The 22,269-nt window shown below is 39.4% G+C and overlaps 1 protein-coding gene across 1 annotated transcript; it reads left to right on the top strand.

Annotated features, from left to right (window-relative positions):
- The first annotated feature begins 5,189 nt into the window (after positions 1–5,189).
- Positions 5,190–17,062, top strand: LOC135118913 (unconventional myosin-Vb-like). The gene is made up of 9 exons (XM_064042060.1): positions 5,190–5,559; positions 8,352–8,474; positions 10,055–10,172; positions 12,926–13,008; positions 13,781–13,903; positions 14,637–14,767; positions 15,420–15,638; positions 16,371–16,477; positions 16,960–17,062. Exons 5-7 carry the CDS (start codon positions 13,795–13,797, stop codon positions 15,477–15,479), a joined length of 300 nt encoding a protein of 99 aa, XP_063898130.1. The 5' UTR covers positions 5,190–5,559; positions 8,352–8,474; positions 10,055–10,172; positions 12,926–13,008; positions 13,781–13,794; the 3' UTR covers positions 15,480–15,638; positions 16,371–16,477; positions 16,960–17,062.
- The last annotated feature ends 5,207 nt before the right edge of the window (positions 17,063–22,269 follow it).

Below are 22,269 nucleotides of genomic sequence, written 5' to 3'. Positions count from 1 at the left end.
ATTATCGATGTTCTCACCAAGACTTAGTTGGTGTTGAGTCTACATACCTACTCTCTAAACTGAGTGGAAGAACGTGCGTCTGCCTATATTATAGTAGGTAGGACGATTTTCAAATGAATTTTGGTTCTTACACAATTTTGGTAACTTAATTATTCTGAAAGTGATAGCAATCTGTCTGTTAGTCTGACTGTCTCTGAGTTTCACGACAAAACTACTGAACCGAATTAAATGCTCAGTATCCGGATAAACCGCCTATCTCTTTTTCAAGCTTAAGGCCACTTGTGCCTTATCCTTTATCCGGATGCGGGAAGTAGTAGTTCCTTCAGGACGTGAATGGAATCGCGGTTGACAGCTATTACGAAATAAAACAAAACCAATAGAATTTCAGAATGAATAAATAACTTTATTACGATTATTAATGGTTAAATACGTCGTTTATAATAAATACAAGTCAAAACATTATTATCACATCGCTAAAAGGCTATATTTTATGTTATACATGAATAATTACGTTAAACTGTTATGTTTACTTATTTTCTAAAGTTTGGTACCACGCCTGGCAGGTTTCAGCGGCAATTTCGCACAACGCCGACAATGCTTTGCCGGTCGAGTCGTATTCTGAAAGGGAAAACCGAATGATAGCTAGGATTTACTTAAAATAGTTTTGTGCAAGATGGGTACAAAAGTGTCGATAGTATTTTTCTGATTGTTACGCTATTTAAATTGCAAAATGGTGGTAAAAGCTGAAGTATATTTTGTCTAGTTTTAATCCATATTATATCCATATACCATGATTGAAAAGGTGGCTCTGCCTGTCTGCTTTTACGCTTTCAGGATGAACCGATTCGTGGGCGGAGACAGGCTGCCCTTTTATGAATAATATAAGAATTTTCCTCGTCCGAGGGATACGGGTGAAAGCGAGAGTAACACCTAACTAAGCTAGTAGGACATAAATAAAAATCATATCGACTACTTACCAACAACACCACGCTTGCCAAATATGGATCCATTGAAAGGGGCTTCCTGTAAGTGGCTTCAGCATTGTGAAGGCACATAACGATGGCGAAGAGGCACAGGGCTACGATGAAACGCATTTTTAGTGAGCTGCAATAAAACAAATTGATTAATTTATTGGTATAGCCCTCTTCAAACGTTTAGTCGTCATGGAATATTGCGCGAGTTGCCAATTGGATTTATTTTAACCGATTTCCCAAAAGGTGTTTCTCAATTCGTTGGAAACTCCTGGTACCTACTATTTTAAATATTCTTCCAGTGTTAGATAGAGTCCCCTGTATGGAGAAATAACCAAATTTATACCTATAGAGAGGAGGGTAAATAAATAGTCAAATTTTTATCCATGTGCGCGAAATAGTCCCACGAGACGGTCAAACCCACTGACAAAAACTAGTCTAAATTTATGCCCAATATGTGTAGATTTAATGGATTGAAAAGCAGTGAGTTTTCTCTTGATTTAAAATCAGAACCAATACTTTGCAATACCGGCCAGTTCCAGAAATATATTTAGGTAATGGAGAAGAGCTGATCAAAATCTTTGAAAAACTTACAAGTTATAAAACTTTTCTTAAATGATCTTCTAGATCGAAAACTTGGAGATGAACTGATGCATTTCTCCAGTTTCTATCCCCTTTATACTAAAACTACCCTACTAATCGAGTTTCCTTGTAATTTACTGCAATTTTGCGTCCAGACAAAGTTATTGAGAAAATAATGAGAAACAAATTGTATTAGAAAAATGGTCAAGGAGTTTTTCTTGGCGAAACGAAACCAATTTTTCTTTTGATTGGGTTTGTCAATGAAATCAGACAGTAATAATTTGAGTTAAATATGTGCCAAAATATTTTGTTATGATCATTATGTCTTTTTTTCTATACGTCATTACGAAGGCGGTTGAAAATAATTTTCGTCTAAAGGCATAACGATCAGCATCGGCAATGGAAGAGAAGTCAGTCGATGGAGGCATGAGATTGCATCAGCATCACAGCTGAAAAACGTCCACTGCTGGACAGCTACCTCCCCTAGTTTGGAGGATTTGTTTATGCACTGCGCTGGGCATGCATGTTAGTGACCATTCACATTGCATGAAGCATGAAAGCCAAAAAGAGTAAAATAATAGGCCACTGCTCTTTTCTGAATATTCTTCTTTTATTCTCAAAAAGATCTGTCGTGAGACCTGGCACATAATCTGTGACATTACGCATAATCTGCTTTTACTCGTCTTGTAATTTCGCCTCAGCCGAAAGTATATCTACTGGGTCCTAATATAAGTATTTAAATACCTACCTAACAAGGTTATAGCTTGGAGTTTTGAATTTGCCTTATTGTAGTAGGTACCACTGAAGAGTAATGGCCTTGAAGTCATGATGGCCTCATGGTTAAAGCACCGGCCGTTGAGAGGGAATGAGCACGGAAGCTCTGTAGGTATGACTGTGCGGGTACGATTCCAGGGCATTTAAGAACCGATGCAAATTTTCTAAGTTTGTATATACTTTATGAATAGGTACCACGTACCACCTACCTACATATCTTATAATGTAATTTGGATTTTTTAATTTTATATAATGTAACTAATTTTGTCGTATTAGGCTAAGTGCCTGTAAAGATTAAATTAGCTGTGTTTTGATAAATAAAAAAAATAATAATAAATTGAACACGAAAGACTGGTTAACAGGTGGAGCAAAACATCTCAATATCTCACGCAATGGGATGAAAAAGGCTGATGATGACCACACAAAGATTCAACGATGAATTTATCAAAGACAAACTTCTGTAACCACGTATGTGTTCAACGAATCCAAGATGGCGTCCCTTCAATTCTCGCTACTAATCTTATGCACTAACAAAGTTATAATCCCTTAGGATCCGCGGAGAATGTCCGTCGTAATATGTGGTCAGTATCCACTAATCCAATAATTGGATGGACAGCAGCCATCTTTGATATCGGAGTATAAATTGGCGGGAAACTCGGCTCACAGCATCAGTTGACATTCAACCATTCCAGTGTTACCAGCAAGAAATACATCAACCTTCAAGGTAGTTTTACTCTTTGTATTTTCAATTCATCTCCATCAGTAACTACAGGTTTTGAGTAACACAAAATTGAGCTAATACACTACAGTATCCTCATTTTATTCTTATTCTAAATTGCTCTAACTTCTTAGACCTCTTCCGATGAAGACCAACTTCTTAGTATAGAAAATCCTGCTTATAAGTACGTTTCTCAGAGACACCAAAGTGCAGTTTACATTCCAGAAAAGACTTCGCTTCTTTTCAGTAAGGATATTACATGAGACAGACATAAGCTGATGTTTCACCTTTTGCCTGAACTTTTCTGGTAAAACTTGTTTACCCCAGCGTCTCCAGCATGTTGACCTGTTATAGTGTATATCCTAACCTCTTATATCCTCTTCTACTAGACTTATTTCTTCTCGCAGATGTCCGGAGCCATGCTGCGTTTCACCATCGGAGTCGTCTGCGTGGTCGTGGTACTCCTGTCTCTCGCAGGAGTCAGCGAAGCCAACTACAAGAACGCGCCCATGAACGGTATCATGTTTGGCAAGAGGGGCCCTACTGGTATGTTCTAATAGTTCAAAATCTTTTCATATAGACCTATCAAATACCAGTTTCACACGAAACGTCGAAAGCTAGGTGTACGGTAGTAGGTTATTATCAGTTATCATTCGTTGTTGATCATTCTAACAAGACACGGATCTGTGGTCATGTGTCTTGTGTGGTCGATGGTATCTATATGAAACTTTTCAATATCCCATAATTTACCGCTTTCAAAGTAAAGGACATGTTTATCGAATAAGTAATTCATATATTAACTCTTAAAGACATCCTTCCTTGGGTGATTATTATTATGCCGTTATCGCTATCAATCTTAACATAACGCGAAAAGGTAATGCCTTACGTTACATTAGAAATCATTTCCCGTTTACTGATGATATGATCTATATCTAGAAAAATAACAGCTATGTATTTTAAAGAAACCTAAATGTTATTATAAATCTACTATTTTCCACAGAATATGATCAACGCGGCAAGACTTTCACTGCACTCTGCGAGATCGCCACAGAAGCTTGCCAGGCATGGTTCCCATCTCAAGAAAACAAGTGAATTCATTAATTAACTAAAACAAACATAATAACGACAATAGCTCGATATTCGGACTGTGGTAGAAAATATTGATTTGTAGGTAATTTTGTACTAAGCATTGCAACACTGATGCTTCCGCTCATTTTGAAAAATAACTTAAATAATAATGTTTTTGATCTCTCATAAAGGCTGGATACTGGATATGTAGAAATAAATGCTTAAAAACAGTAACATTTTGTTTAATTTATTCCCCAATTACGTATTTTATGAAGCTTACCTACCGTGCCCATTTTAAGAGTATCCCTATTTAATAGTTTACCTTGAAAAGTGTGTTTTATTTTAAAAGTTCAGTTTTGTTAATTCTAACCAACCCACTTCAATTATTTTTCCGACTATTTGCGAAGTTGGAATACGAAAAATATAAAAGGCAAGGAAAAACTTTAAAAGCGCCTACACAAAAGTTAATATCACTGGTTCCTGTTTGGAAACAATAATTATTATCACAGGAGTCTTAATTGGCGAGGTACTTTTTCTCTCCTATCTCAGGTATCTCGTAAAATTAAATAAAACAATTATTTATACACGACCAACATACCAAAACAACATTTTCAAAAAAAAATATATCTATCTGTCTTGTTTAAAATGATTTAACCGATTTTAATTCTTTTTAGGTCTTTCATTGGCAGACAGTTGATGTAACAAGAAATAACTTAGGCTATTTCTTGTCGGGTTGCAGGCAGTAGTTCTCTTTGCGTGTGAAATCTTTGAGTTAATATAAGTTTTCAACTGGAAGCTGATGAAGCGAAAAATATAAAAATTCTCAAAATTTTTGACTTCATTAAATGATTGTACAAGTTTTACCAATTTATTTTTTTCTAATAAAAAGACAAATTACAACACAAACAAATTACAAAAGACTAAAGCAAATTTTATTATTAAAATAATTTTAAGTTTAATGAAACTACTATAAAAAATCAATAACCAATAGATTCCTTTCATAAGACTGCGTGAAATGAACCGTAGATTTGTCCTAGATCCACATATTTTATCATGGCAGCCCCGACCGTGGGAACTTTATAGATAAAGTGGAACTTTCAATTTGTATTGTTGTCAAATGTTTTGTCCTACAATTAGATTCCAATAAGAATTCGCTTCCTTGTAGAAATCATGATATATTCCCACAGTGTGAAATGAAACTCTTTGGTGCTCAAATAATTTTATTATTGTGATAAAAACTGATAACACTGAAATTAAAATGTCAATAACATTGCAGTGACGTTTCGCATTCGGAAAAATCGTATTTCGAATCTACCTTACTTTAATAAAATGGAACATTTAAGTTGTGAACCCGTGGTAAAATAATGAAATAACACTAATCATTTGTTCAAGTAATCAAGCAAAAAATAAAATATCAAAATGACAACGAAGGAGTTGTATACGAAGGTAAACCTTTCAAGTAAAAGTATTTGATTGTATTTTGTTTTTCGTGGACGTATTATTTCGAATTTAGAACTTGAAGTCAATTAAACTCTTGTAGTATCATTTCATTGATGAATTCAGCACTTTATTAGAGTAATTGTTAATTATAGTAATTAAATAAATGTAATCAGAACAGTCGACTGTTTACGATTGACCTTCTTCATTTAATTGAATGGGACGTCATTTCAATTTGTGTATTGGGCTATCGCTAATTCAGCTACATTTATAAATATTTGTCGTGTCAGGGAATATTACGAGTTCCGTGATGACGTCAGATTTCACGTCGCTACAATTCGCCCTAGTGTTCCATTTTTAAAACATTAAACAAACAATACACTGACTGACCATTCTTCAAACTACTCAGAAATCCTCATTATTTCCGAAATGGCGAAATCAATATGATTTCCTTTAAATAATCTTGTTGATATGCTTGTTAGCATATCACTTTTACTGTCTAGATTAGTGAGATATATTTTGCTCATGAATTATTTATATTGCAATTACACAGTGCTTGGGTACTCACTGTTATATGAAGTTAATTAAAAAACTGTAAAATGCCATTCTGATCTTTATCTTAAGATTATAAATATGTTATTAAATTAACTTATCATATGTTTCAATGCATATCGTGTTATCTTTATGACAAAAATTGCCTTTTAATTTTTAGCATTTTTTTACAAATGTCATTTTGATTGCAAACTTTTTAGTTGTCATGTACATAAAATCATAGATATCTATAGAAAAATAATCATAGTTGTAATCTTTATGCATTGATTTGATTTTAGAATGCATTACAATACATTAGTATCGTAAAAACTGATTTAAGGTTACAGAAATAAGGTTTAATATGCCATAACAAAAGTTTACAAATGAAAACATGAAAATGTTGACTATGATGTCATACCAACATTCAAACAAACAACTAAATATTTAAAATGCATTTCTTAATGCATTTATTAATTATCATAACAAATTCTTGACAAATCAAGGCCATTATTTCTTGTTTTTATTCAAAGCAATGTTAATCTTATGCTAATGGTCTTTTAAGGGGCCAGTTTCACCTCTCTTGGTAATGAATTATGTAACAGAGCCATTTCCAATATTATATCTATCCATTCATTTGGCATTTGGTAAATAGAGATAGAATTTTGACATAAACCTTGTTAAATAATGTCAGATTCCTATCTCCAGTAAGCAAAATAACACATAGATCGAATATTGGGATTGACAGCTAATGTGTTACATTAATAAATATTAAGATTTTCTGGTAATGAATGCTTTGTGTTCACTCCAAATTACCTTATAAAAACATCAGCCTCTGAACCTTTTGCCCAACTATGTTGGGGTCGGCTTCCAGTCTAACTGGATGTAGCAAGTACCAGTGCTTTACAAGGAGCGACTGCCCTTATAAAGAACATAGAATAGAATTGAACAATCTCATAGATAATATAATATGTCGGGACATAATATGTCGGACACATTTTCACACACGGTCGGTTAGCCCCATGGTAAGTTATTAATTAACTTGTGTTATGGGTGCTAACACAACTGATAAACTACATATAGCTACATAAATACATATTTATAAATACATATCGTAACACCCAGACCACGGCCAACAAGCATGCTCATCACACAAATGTCGACCGAACCGGAATCGAACCCGGGACCTCAGGTTCGACGGTCCGGCATGGTGACCATTGCGCCATCGAGGTCGTCTATAATGAAACCAGTTCTTATCCAGAATCCATAAAAATATCATCTGCCTAGCCTTTTCCCAACTATGTTGGGGTCGCTTCCAGTCCAACCGGATGCAGCTGAGCACTGTGTTTTACATGGAGCGACTGCCTATCTGACCTCCTCAACCCAGTTGCCCAGGCACTCTACATCCCTTGGGGTTGTTAGACTGGTTTTGACTACCCATAATGACTGCCAAGGATGTTCATATGACAGCCGGGACCTACAGTTTAACGTGCCCTGTGAAACACAGACATTGGTGTCCAAGATATATGTATGTACTTAGAAAGTACATACAAACTTGGTTTTCAAAATACTATATTTACAATATTGTTTTATGGATAGTGGAAGGACTATTTTAATTTATTTATTTATTTAGATTTTATGGTGTCCACCATTTTATAGCTTTTGTGGGTGGTCATGTCAACTTGTACTTTATATGTAAATATTATTATAAACTTCCTTATATATTAAATTCAACCATAAAATACCTTAATTTAAATGGTGCCTTTAAAATGAATTTACATATTATTATGTCATGTTATGTTGTTACAAAATATGTTGAAATACTACTATGAAACTACTTGCGATTGTAAGAACTTTAGGAACCATATTTATTGGCATTTATACTGTTATTTGATTCTAAAATTGCTGTTTTAACTTAACGTGAATAAATATATTTTTAAACAGGAATAAATTGTCTCATAACAAAAATAATAATTAGTTTTATCTAGAGCCCTAACCAACGTGTCTGACTTCCTCTCTTTAAGTCCAGGCTTAATATTTATTACTACAAGCTTTCTCTCATGGTTTCCCCGTGTCCTGAGGGAGCTACTTTCCACAGCCGGACAAAAGAAGCCCATATGTTATTCTGATGTATAAGCTATATTACTGCCAAGCTGCAGCAAAATCCTTTCAGCCACTTACACATGCAGAAGTTACAAACACACAGACATACATCTTCACAAAGCCTTGGTAATATTAGTATGATGATTAAATGTTACTATTTATTTCCCCAGGGTGCCCGGATATGGGTGGAGCATCCAGAGAAGGTATGGGAGAGTGCCACAGTGACTTCCGACTACCGGTCCGGTGTGCTCATCGTGAAGATAGACCAGTCCGGAGAGATCAGACAGATAAAGGTCAGTATATATTTTTCATGTGTATGTTTATGTTATTAGCCTTTTATTGTCCCATTGCAGGGCACAGGCTTCTTCTCATACTGAGAATAAAAGAGCATTAATAACCATGGCTCAAGGCGTGTTAGTGATTTCAGACTTTTAAATACAGAAAAAATAACGTTATATATTTTTCCTAACATTGTATGGTAAGGATTTCCGCAAAGCAATGCATGATTCCATAATTAATTTCTGTCCAGGTTTAATTAGTAATTTTGGAGGAAAACGTCTCGTACGTAGAGTCCTCCTAGGTAGTTTTCCTCCAAAATTATTCAGTCATGTGTGTCCAAAATAATATCTTTGAATTATTTTAACCAGCATTATATAAAATTGTAATATTATAATTGTATATGCTACACAATTATTGGCCAATCAGCCGAATGCATCCGGAGAGATGGGCCACTATTATCACCCAGTGGACACCTCAGGATGGACATCGCAGGGGTAGGCCCCGGAAGAGATGGCGTGACGAACTAGACGCCTATCGTCCGGATTGGTGGACACGATCGAAAGATCGGGAAGAGTGGAAGCGAGATGGGAGGCCTTTGCCCAGCAGTGGGACACTACAGGCTAGATATAATATAATAATAAAACTTGTGTAGCATGGCATATACAATTTGTGAAGTTATTAATGAAATTGTGTTATAAATAAATACCGCCAAATATAAAGGCGATTCTCTCACAGCGTTTATAATACAGCATGCTCTGATAGAATCGCGTTTCTTCGGTACCCCATAGAAAGTAGGTCAATTGATCAATGGTGTCAACCACCCTGGTTTGGGGTCAATCAAGTTACGTATTTTTATTTATGTATCAGCAGAAAGAATATTGATAAATATAGCATAAATAAGGATAAGATGACGTCCATATTTTCTTTCAATTTTGGTTCGAGGGGCCTTCTTTAGAACTCGCCCGATTTTGTAATACCAAAATCTTTGATAGATGTCTCAAAGAACCCGAACGCCTCGTCAGTTCACTCGTAACTGATTGTTTTGGTCATGCCCACCTTGCCTAAACGTGACCTAAAAGAAGACACCAGACCTACCTGCATTATGGCATCTGTACTCATCTTTCCTTCCATGTTTTAAGCTGTCTCCCTGCTTACCCTTTCTCTCAAAGAAATGCTTGATGTCATAATGTATTGTCAAAATTGTCAGTGTGGCGTGAACCAATCACGATAGTATTCATGGACCAATTAAAGTTAATTAGTGATTACGTGCCAATGGGAGGAGTGGGGTACGCCAGAACATCAGGTATTTGATCACAAAAATTCAATAAATTACGGGATATTTGTGTAAATAAATATTGTACTTGGTTAAAGCGGCAAAATTCGAAATGACAGATGACATTTGCGTTTTTGACAGATTTGGTTTATCATTTATGGTTTTGGGGTTTTACTTTTTATATTCTGTTTTATTGAAAACTTGCCCTTTAAGCTTGAAACTTTTGCGTGACATTTCAGGCATCGGCAAAATCTAGGGATTTCAGGATTTTATAACTCTTTGATGTATTCGGCAGCTAATAACCTGTTTCTTACCCAACAGATCAAAGATGAGGGCAAGATGCCCCTCTCCGGAATCCTTCGCTCCTGATCGGGCAGAATGACCTGACGTCATTGTCGTATCTCCACGAGCCTGCTGTTCTTCATAACCTTAGAGTTAGGTAAGTAAGAGCAACAGCGACACTTCTTTTCTTTTGAGAGTTGATGACAATTTTGGACCTAATATTTGACCACTACAGAATGCACTTCTTAGGTACGGAATTCTTAACGGCTCTATACTAATATTATAAAGCTGAATAATTTGAAAGCGCTATTATCAGGTAGGTAGGTACTACTGGAGCGATTTGAAAAATTATTTCAGTGTAATACAGCCCCTTTGGTGAGGTCGACTATAGGCTTTTATCCGGGTGCGTGGAGTAGTTCTCATGGGACTGGTAATCAAATAATCTCTTCCAATGTGGGTGAAGCAGGAAGGTTTGACTGTTGCTCATTAAAACCCCATGTTCCTTCTGGAGCACTTTGTATACCAGGGCAGAGGTAGCTCACTGCCTAGCCTTTTACCAATTGTTCTGGGGTCGGCTTCACTTACTCGACGCAGCTGAGTACCAGTGTATAGAGCAACTACCTACCTGACCTTAAGTCAGTTACCCAGACAACTTGATACCCATCCCTTGGTGAGACTAGTTGTCAGACTTTCTGACTTCTGACTAAACAGGGCACCTATTATTTATGTCTACTTCACTCGCAGCCTGAAGAAACTATTCCACACAACCTAAAATGCTATGTAGTCCGGGTTCAAGCTACTTCCGTATCAAATTACATCTAAATTGGGTCAGTCATTTAACCGTGAAATCGTAGTAGGCAACCAAGTAATTACGCATGTACAATGATAGTAAGGATTCCTTTTAGTTTTTTGGTTAGAAGATATACTCTAACTTCGATATTAAAAGTATCGATAAGTAGTTATTTCCCGTGGTTGCTGCTTCCCGAGGAATCTACTCACCGCATATGGATAAAAGTAGCTTGTATGTCACTCTGAAACCAAGCTATATTATTGCCAAGTTTTATCAAAATCCACTTAATTTAATCCATTAGATGTGTGAATGTTTTCACTTCCACGTAAATAGGTACTATTGAACGGATTTTGACAAAACTTACTAATTTGTTATAAGAATGGACTGTCTCTAAACAATTTAATAAGAAACGTTTTTGTTTGTTTATTTGTAAAGGCTCCAAAATTTTAATTTAATTTTACCCAGTACGGCCAGTAAGTAGTTCCCATGGGACGGGGTTGAAACCACGTGAAAACGGCTAGTAATATAAATGCTCTGTCTTTAACTCTTTCGTATATTGAAGGGATTTTGATGAAACCTGTTAGTTTGGTATCTGAAAGGGCTTTCCCAATAGCTCAATCGCTTTTTCAGTCATGACTCATGACAACATAACGACGCAAAACAAACTTTCTATCAACATTTTATAACCAAGGAGTTCCCTATTCGGGATCAAGCACGGATAATTCAGCCCACTTCATACAAACGACGATAAATAAACACATTTCCGTACAAACGCATGACGAAATCCGTGAATCACGTTCAGATAGCGGCTGATAACAGTGACGATGATACTATAGCTATGTAGTTTGTGTATGTGAAATCTGTACCGTATAGGCCGATTTATTTATTTACTATACTTCGACGGAGGTTTGACCTGCGTTTTTAGGGGATTACTTTTATGTACCAGGCAAAAATTAGGCAAATAGCTTGTCTCAAAATAAATGGGCCATCGAAAGAATTTTTCAGTTCGGACCTGTAATTACTGAAGCATTTTCAAGCACGCAAATAAATAAACTCTTCGGCCTAGCTGTTCCCAGCGGTTTCATACGGGTTCCTATAGAACTGAAATACGTCTCGCACTTGAATAAGAAGTAGCCTATGTTTCATCTAAAACGTTTTAGAAAGAAAGAAACATTTATTTGAATTTTTTCACCCGCGTCCCGTTGGAATTACTGCCAGTACCTGGACAAAACATAGCCTATGTTGCTCGGGAAGAGTGTACCTTTCCAACAGTGACATATATTTTCAAATCGGTTCAGGAGTTTCGGAGCTGTTAGGGTACAAACAAACAAATGTTCCTCTTTATCATATTAAGTAGTATGAGACTGGTACCCGAAAATAGTAGGAAAAATCCAGGCAATTGATGATAGAGGTGGAATCGAGAGATTAAATTATCTAACTTATGAATAACCGAATAAGAATTTTACCCATAAGTTCTGATAATGTTGTAAGTTTCACAATCTCACAAAACATAGCACTTGTTTAAATAATGATTCATTTGACTATGGCATTGGTGCTAAATATTGTTTGTATGTTATTTAAACGAAAAGCAATCTTATGAACATGACTATAAGGTTCAAAATAACTATGGCATTGTTGCTAAATATTGTTTGTACGAAAAGCAATCTTAAGCACTTTGTTTTAAGGTTTAAAATTGAAGGTATTAGTAACGTCCTTGTGAATGTGTAGGGTGACAAAGAGATATGAGGGTTCCGTCCCTAAAGATTATTATAATTCGATTTTATTAGAAAAATTAATAAAAATACTATAACTATATACATTACTGGGTGTTTTACCGGACATAATATAGCCTATGTTACTCGGGGATAATCTAGCTTCCCAATTTTCCAATAGTGAAAGAATTTTTCATATCCCTTTAGTAATTCGGAGCTTTTGGGGTTAAACAAACAATTCCTGTTTTACCCTCTCATGTACTTTTTATTTATTTCCGTATGTACTTCGTAAAGTACTCTCTTATGTAATCATCTCATCATCATGTAATCATCAATCACCCCTTTGTAATTAAAATTAAAACATTGAATTAGTCACAAGCACTTAAAATTATTATCTTTTACCCACAGATTCTGCGACCGCAACGCCATCTACACATACTGTGGGATTGTTTTAGTCGCCATCAATCCTTACTATGATTTGCCTATATATGGTAAGTAAAAAACATTTTTATGTATGTACCGATTCTAATCATCAGCCTTTTATAGTCCCACTGCTGGGCTTCGGCCTCCTCTCACACGGAGAAGGATTGAGCATTCATCACCACGCTTGCTCAATGTGGGTTGGTGATTTCAGACTATATATGTATATATATATATATCTGCTTGTGAAAATAATGATTCTAATCATCATCCTCCTGCCCTTATCCCAATTTTATTTGGGGTCGGCGCAGCATGTGTTCTTCTTCCATACACTTCTATCTGCCGTCATCTCACAAGTAACATTCTTTCTTACCATATCTACTTGAAAATAATGATTCTAATAAGAAATTAAAATTGATTTGGTCATATTTACAGTAATACTTCATATACAATACAAACTAATATTATAAATGCGAAAGTAACTCTGTCTGTCTGTCTGTCTGTCTTTTCTTCACGCCTAAACTACTGAACCGATTTGTGTGAAATTTGGTACAGACATAGTTTGAAACTTGAGAAAGGACATAGGATAGTTTTTATTACAAAAAAAAATAAAAATAAAATTATTCCGGACATATAGCGCCATCTATTGGTCAAATCAAAAATCTGCTGGTAGTCACTATTCCACGCGAACGAAGTTGCGGGCAAAAGCTAGTACTCAATATATGTAACAATAGTTTAAAAACGTAAACTAAAATATTTCCCATTTTAAAAAGTGCATAGATAAGTCTTTTACTTCTGTGATATTTGTAGTTTCTGCTAATTTCTTTAAATATTCGTTTCCAGGTGATGAAACAATAATGGCTTACCGCGGTCAATCCATGGGTGATCTAGACCCGCATATATTCGCCGTGTCAGAGGAGGCATACACCAAGTTAGAGCGAGAGAGAAGGGATCAGAGTATCATTGGTAAGTTTCAGAAGGACAAATATGGACTTTTAGTATTGGTCTTTCTTTAGGTATATTTTACACGGGTAACTTGGATCTCAGCGCCGTCAGACTGACAAATTGTTTAGAATGCAGCTGAGACGCTGAGTACCACGTGTTTTAGAAGGGCTACTGCTTGTTTGACCTTAATCTACTAGAATCAAACCTATTTATAATTTTTCACGTTCATAAGTGCTTGTAAAGGCCTAAATGAAATAAATGATTAGACTTTGACTTTATATCTAGTTGCTTGGGTATCTCTATATGTCAGACTTTTTGGCTTTTGATTACCAGTGATGACTCCCACAGATTTTCGAATAACAGCCAGGACCCATTTAAAGTGCCTTCTTGACTTGTCTGTCTGTAACTTAGCGAAAACCTCCTCTTAAATAGCGATCATCATCTTCATCAGTCTATTTATTATGCCTCTGCAGGATTGGTGATTTCAGACTTTAAATTTCAGGTTTCCTTCAACTTAAAGGGTGCATCTACACGGTGCAGGTAGCTTGCGCATGTTGAGGCACATGCATACGTTACATGCATTTTGAAAACGTGCGGGTCCAGCGAAACGCGCATGTACCAAAGCAAAATACCCATACGCGTGCTCTTGTCACTTCTCACTTGCGCATGTTAACTTGCTCCAGCCACATGGACCGTGTAGACGCACCCTAACTCTTAAACATAGTTACTTAAAGATAAATCTTGTTTCTTCCAGTGAGCGGAGAATCCGGCGCCGGCAAGACAGTATCAGCTAAGTACGCGATGCGTTACTTCGCGGCGGTCGGCGGCAACGCCAGCGAGACGCAGGTCGAGAGGAAGGTGCTAGCCTCCAGCCCTATCATGGAGGTAAGAGTCTTCATCATCATCGGTTTTCGTCAAGTAGCCTTTTTCTAACTATAATGGTACCGGCTAACTGCGATACCCTTTGGTATAGTAGGGATTACCACTCATCTGCCTAACCTTTTTCGAAAATCAAAATTAGTTTCCAAAAAACATTATCATTTCATGAGACAGTCCCCAAAAGGCACTATGTGCGTTACAGTTCCTATGTGTTCTGCTAGTAAGAAGGGGCGCAATAGACTCCTCAATATTGTGAGCTTCCAGTTTAACCAGATGCAGCAGAGTATCACTGTAAAAATAAATAAATAGAAAATTCGTTTATTCAAACTTGGCTGCAATTGTGCCACATAAAGCGACTGTATATCTGACCTCCTCAACCTAGTTACCCAACAACCCGATACCCCTTGATAAAGTAAGGACTACTGAAAATTTACAACAATGACAGCTTGGCCCATTTTATATCTTCCGCTCGCCGTTTCATCCGCGTCCCATGGGAACTGCTCTTATTGCCCAGATAAAAGTAGCCAGGGTACTTCTCAGACTAGACACTTTAACTATATTTATGTTATCTCAAACTATCTAGCCGTTTTACTATCATGTTACCCACAGACAGACAAGAGTTATTATCACATTAACAATTTTATTTACTTGTCCACAGGCCATAGGAAACGCAAAACAACCCGTAACGACAACTCATCTCGTTTCGGCAAATTCATAGAGATACACTTCGACAACGTATACCGGATATCCGGGGCTAGTATGCGAACCTATTTACTGGAGAAGTCCAGGGTGGTCTACCAGAGTGCTGGAGAGAGGAACTATCATATCTTCTATCAGTTATGTTCTGCTGCTAGGCATATGCCTGAATTACAACTTGGTAAGTACTTTGTGAACTACTATTGTGAACCTTTTGAAAAGAGTGTCTATGTGGTTTTTGTGGTTCTTCTTCATAAGATCCACTCTTTGGAACCCTGCACCAAGCTGTTATAGGTTTATATGAAATAAAAAACATTACTGACTTTTTACTCGACTTATAAGAGAAGGGTTATTTTTTAGATTGCTTTTTATATTGGGTTGTTTTAAGTTAATTCTGCTTAAATCTGGAGTGGGTTCATGAACATAGTCCAAGGTTGGGATTGAACCCATGATCTATGGGTCAGCATGTCGACACTTTAGCCATTTTATTTTTGGCCTTTATTAGTATTTTCATCAATACCGTTTTTTGAAAATCAGCATATTTTGAAGGCCAAGTTTACAAAAGACAGACCCTAAAACGCCCGCCCTTGACTACTTCCTAGGTGTTTTGCTGGGAGAAGAAATGGTGGAACAAACTTCCTAGCAATAACAAAATTCATGATTACCTTCAAGATAATCTGTTAGCCAACCATCGGGCTAATTATAGGCCGACAGTTTATGTCAGTGTCCTGCAGTCATCATCATCTCCGAGCCATCTCCCAACTATGTTGGGGTCGGCTTCCAGTCTAACCCAATGCAGCTGAGTGCCAGTGTTTTACAAGGAGCGACTGCCCTATCTGACCTCCTCAACACAGTTACCATGGCAACCCAATACCCTTAGCCTGCAGTTTGCGTTAATTTTGTTCATTTTCAGATCATCAGGACTCGTTCCACTATTTGAACCAAGGCGGCAGTCCAAATATAGACGGGGTTGATGATCTAAGGACTTTAATGAGACGAGAAGCGCTCTCACCACATTAGGTAAGTTTGCCATTTAAATTTTAAATATAAACTCGCATTTGTGGTAGGATGTGCAAAAATCTCCAGAAATTATTTTAAACTATGTTGTTTTTTCTGTACATTAATTATCCGCGTGGATTCAAAATATCTTTGAAAATCTAAAGGGAAAATTTTGTTGTGCCCATATTTTCGTTCAAGCCACCTCTATAGTAGATTTCATCAAATCCTAGTAGTTACAAACTAACAAAAACAATCATGTATAAGACTTGTGTGAGCTCTTAGAAAAGTTTCCTAGCCACACTCTATTTTTAGTTTCATAGCGATGGTTTTACATGCTTTTGGAAAAATATGACATCCAGGAGAAATCGTGTCGATACTTAGTATGATGGTACCTATTATATTGCGGTCATGCGATATTGTTTGAAAGAGTTCTGGCTGATGATGATAATTCTCCAAACAGCTTTAAGCTCGAATAGGACTAAAATCTGAATATTTTGTTACAGGAGTAACAGAAACCGAGCAGCAAGACATGTTTATAATCCTATCCACTATCCTGCACCTGGGTAATGTGGAGCTCAGTGCTTGTGACCGGACGCTCCCACGGCTGATGCCGACGACGGCGCTTACATTAGTGTAAGTCACGTAACTATATATTATATACAAGTAACTATCCACTATCCTGCACCTGGGTAATGTGGAGCTCAGTGCTTGTGACCCGACGCTCCCACGGCTGATGCCGACGACGGCGCTTACATTAGTGTAAGTCACGTAACTATATATTATATACAAGTAACTATCCACTATCCTGCACCTGGGTAATGTGGAGCTCAGTGCTTGTGACCCGGACGCTCCCACGGCTGATGCCGACGACGGCGCTTACATTAGTGTAAGTCACGTAACTATATATTATATACAAGTAACTATCCACTATCCTGCACCTGGGTAATGTGGAGCTCAGTGCTTGTGACCCGGACGCCCCACGGCTGATGCCGACGACGGCGCTTACATTAGTGTAAGTCACGTAACTATATATTATATACAAGTAACTATCCACTATCCTGCACCTGGGTAATGTGGAGCTCAGTGCTTGTGACCCGGACGCTCCCACGGCTGATGCCGACGACGGCGCTTACATTAGTGTAAGTCACGTAACTATATATTATATACAAGTAACTATCCACTATCCTGCACCTGGGTAATGTGGAGCTCAGTGCTTGTGACCCGGACGCTCCCACGGCTGATGCCGACGACGGCGCTTACATTAGTGTAAGTCACGTAACTATATATTATATACAAGTAACTATCCACTATCCTGCACCTGGGTAATGTGGAGCTCAGTGCTTGTGACCCGGACGCTCCCACGGCTGATGCCGACGACGGCGCTTACATTAGTGTAAGTCACGTAACTATATATTATATACAAGTAACTATCCACTATCCTGCACCTGGGTAATGTGGAGCTCAGTGCTTGTGATCCGGACGCTCCCACGGCTGATGCCGACGACGGCGCTTACATTAGTGTAAGTCACGTAACTATATATTATATACAAGTAACTATCCACTATCCTGCACCTGGGTAATGTGGAGCTCAGTGCTTGTGACCCGGACGCTCCCACGGCTGATGCCGACGACGGCGCTTACATTAGTGTAAGTCACGTAACTATATATTATATACAAGTAACTATCCACTATCCTGCACCTGGGTAATGTGGAGCTCAGTGCTTGTGACCCGGACGCTCCACGGCTGATGCCGACGACGGCGCTTACATTAGTGTAAGTCACGTAACTATATATTATATACAAGTAACTATCCACTATCCTGCACCTGGGTAATGTGGGCTCAGTGCTTGTGACCCGGACGCCCACGGCTGATGCCGACGACGGCGCTTACATTAGTGTAAGTCACGTAACTATATATTATATACAAGTAACTATCCACTATCCTGCACCTGGGTAATGTGGAGCTCAGTGCTTGTGACCCGGACGCCCCACGGCTGATGCCGACGACGGCGCTTACATTAGTGTAAGTCACGTAACTATATATTATATACAAGTAACTATCCACTATCCTGCACCTGGGTAATGTGGAGCTCAGTGCTTGTGACCCGGACGCCTCCACGGCTGATGCCGACGACGGCGCTTACATTAGTGTAAGTCACGTAACTATATATTATATACAAGTAACTATCCACTATCCTGCACCTGGGTAATGTGGAGCTCAGTGCTTGTGACCCGGACGCTCCCACGGCTGATGCCGACGACGGCGCTTACATTAGTGTAAGTCACGTAACTATATATATATACAAGTAACTATCCACTATCCTGCACCTGGGTAATGTGGAGCTCAGTGCTTGTGACCCGGACGCTCCCACGGCTGATGCCGACGACGGCGCTTACATTAGTGTAAGTCACGTAACTATATATTATATACAAGTAACTATCCACTATCCTGCACCTGGGTAATGTGGAGCTCAGTGCTTGTGACCCGGACGCTCCACGGCTGATGCCGACGACGGCGCTTACATTAGTGTAAGTCACGTAACTATATATTATATACAAGTAACTATCCACTATCCTGCACCTGGGTAATGTGGAGCTCAGTGCTTGTGACCCGGACGCCCCACGGCTGATGCCGACGACGGCGCTTACATTAGTGTAAGTCACGTAACTATATATTATATACAAGTAACTATCCACTATCCTGCACCTGGGTAATGTGGAGCTCAGTGCTTGTGACCCGGACGCTCCCACGGCTGATGCCGACGACGGCGCTTACATTAGTGTAAGTCACGTAACTATATATTATATACAAGTAACTATCCACTATCCTGCACCTGGGTAATGTGGAGCTCAGTGCTTGTGACCCGGACGCTCCCACGGCTGATGCCGACGACGGCGCTTACATTAGTGTAAGTCACGTAACTATATATTATATACAAGTAACTATCCACTATCCTGCACCTGGGTAATGTGGAGCTCAGTGCTTGTGACCCGGACGCTCCCACGGCTGATGCCGACGACGGCGCTTACATTAGTGTAAGTCACGTAACTATATATTATATACAAGTAACTATCCACTATCCTGCACCTGGGTAATGTGGAGCTCAGTGCTTGTGACCCGGACGCTCCCACGGCTGATGCCGACGACGGCGCTTACATTAGTGTAAGTCACGTAACTATATATTATATACAAGTAACTATCCACTATCCTGCACCTGGGTAATGTGGAGCTCAGTGCTTGTGACCCGGACGCCCCACGGCTGATGCCGACGACGGCGCTTACATTAGTGTAAGTCACGTAACTATATATTATATACAAGTAACTATCCACTATCCTGCACCTGGGTAATGTGGAGCTCAGTGCTTGTGACCCGGACGCCCCACGGCTGATGCCGACGACGGCGCTTACATTAGTGTAAGTCACGTAACTATATATTATATACAAGTAACTATCCACTATCCTGCACCTGGGTAATGTGGAGCTCAGTGCTTGTGACCCGGACGCTCCACGGCTGATGCCGACGACGGCGCTTACATTAGTGTAAGTCACGTAACTATATATTATATACAAGTAACTATCCACTATCCTGCACCTGGGTAATGTGGAGCTCAGTGCTTGTGACCCGGACGCCCCACGGCTGATGCCGACGACGGCGCTTACATTAGTGTAAGTCACGTAACTATATATTATATACAAGTAACTATCCACTATCCTGCACCTGGGTAATGTGGAGCTCAGTGCTTGTGACCCGGACGCTCCCACGGCTGATGCCGACGACGGCGCTTACATTAGTGTAAGTCACGTAACTATATATTATATACAAGTAACTATCCACTATCCTGCACCTGGGTAATGTGGAGCTCAGTGCCTGGACCCGGACGCCCCGGCTGATGCCGACGACGGCGCTTACATTAGTGTAAGTCACGTAACTATATATTATATACAAGTAACTATCCACTATCCTGCACCTGGGTAATGTGGAGCTCAGTGCTTGTGACCCGGACGCTCCCACGGCTGATGCCGACGACGGCGCTTACATTAGTGTAAGTCACGTAACTATATATTATATACAAGTAACTATCCACTATCCTGCACCTGGGTAATGTGGAGCTCAGTGCTTGTGACCCGGACGCTCCCACGGCTGATGCCGACGACGGCGCTTACATTAGTGTAAGTCACGTAACTATATATTATATACAAGTAACTATCCACTATCCTGCACCTGGGTAATGTGGAGCTCAGTGCTTGTGACCCGGACGCTCCCACGGCTGATGCCGACGACGGCGCTTACATTAGTGTAAGTCACGTAACTATATATTATATACAAGTAACTATCCACTATCCTGCACCTGGGTAATGTGGAGCTCAGTGCTTGTGACCCGGACGCTCCACGGCTGATGCCGACGACGGCGCTTACATTAGTGTAAGTCACGTAACTATATATTATATACAAGTAACTATCCACTATCCTGCACCTGGGTAATGTGGAGCTCAGTGCTTGTGACCCGGACGCTCCACGGCTGATGCCGACGACGGCGCTTACATTAGTGTAAGTCACGTAACTATATATTATATACAAGTAACTATCCACTATCCTGCACCTGGGTAATGTGGAGCTCAGTGCTTGTGACCCGGACGCTCCACGGCTGATGCCGACGACGGCGCTTACATTAGTGTAAGTCACGTAACTATATATTATATACAAGTAACTATCCACTATCCTGCACCTGGGTAATGTGGAGCTCAGTGCTTGTGACCCGGACGCCCCACGGCTGATGCCGACGACGGCGCTTACATTAGTGTAAGTCACGTAACTATATATTATATACAAGTAACTATCCACTATCCTGCACCTGGGTAATGTGGAGCTCAGTGCTTGTGACCCGGACGCCCCACGGCTGATGCCGACGACGGCGCTTACATTAGTGTAAGTCACGTAACTATATATTATATACAAGTAACTATCCACTATCCTGCACCTGGGTAATGTGGAGCTCAGTGCTTGTGACCCGGACGCTCCACGGCTGATGCCGACGACGGCGCTTACATTAGTGTAAGTCACGTAACTATATATTATATACAAGTAACTATCCACTATCCTGCACCTGGGTAATGTGGAGCTCAGTGCTTGTGACCGGACGCCCCACGGCTGATGCCGACGACGGCGCTTATTAGTGTAAGTCACGTAACTATATATTATATACAAGTAACTATCCACTATCCTGCACCTGGGTAATGTGGAGCTCAGTGCTTGTGACCCGGACGCTCCCACGGCTGATGCCGACGACGGCGCTTACATTAGTGTAAGTCACGTAACTATATATTATATACAAGTAACTATCCACTATCCTGCACCTGGGTAATGTGGAGCTCAGTGCTTGTGACCCGGACGCCCCACGGCTGATGCCGACGACGGCGCTTACATTAGTGTAAGTCACGTAACTATATATTATATACAAGTAACTATCCACTATCCTGCACCTGGGTAATGTGGAGCTCAGTGCTTGTGACCCGGACGCTCCCACGGCTGATGCCGACGACGGCGCTTACATTAGTGTAAGTCACGTAACTATATATTATATACAAGTAACTATCCACTATCCTGCACCTGGGTAATGTGGAGCTCAGTGCTTGTGACCCGGACGCCCACGGCTGATGCCGACGACGGCGCTTACATTAGTGTAAGTCACGTAACTATATATTATATACAAGTAACTATCCACTATCCTGCACCTGGGTAATGTGGAGCTCAGTGCTTGTGACCCGGACGCCCCACGGCTGATGCCGACGACGGCGCTTACATTAGTGTAAG

Source organism: Helicoverpa armigera, chromosome 27 (assembly GCF_030705265.1).
Source record: "Helicoverpa armigera isolate CAAS_96S chromosome 27, ASM3070526v1, whole genome shotgun sequence".
In the NCBI taxonomy this organism is placed as follows: Eukaryota; Metazoa; Arthropoda; class Insecta; order Lepidoptera; family Noctuidae; genus Helicoverpa; species Helicoverpa armigera.
The sequence above is the reverse complement of the archived record's forward strand: the minus strand, read 5'-3'. Positions and strand labels throughout refer to the sequence as shown.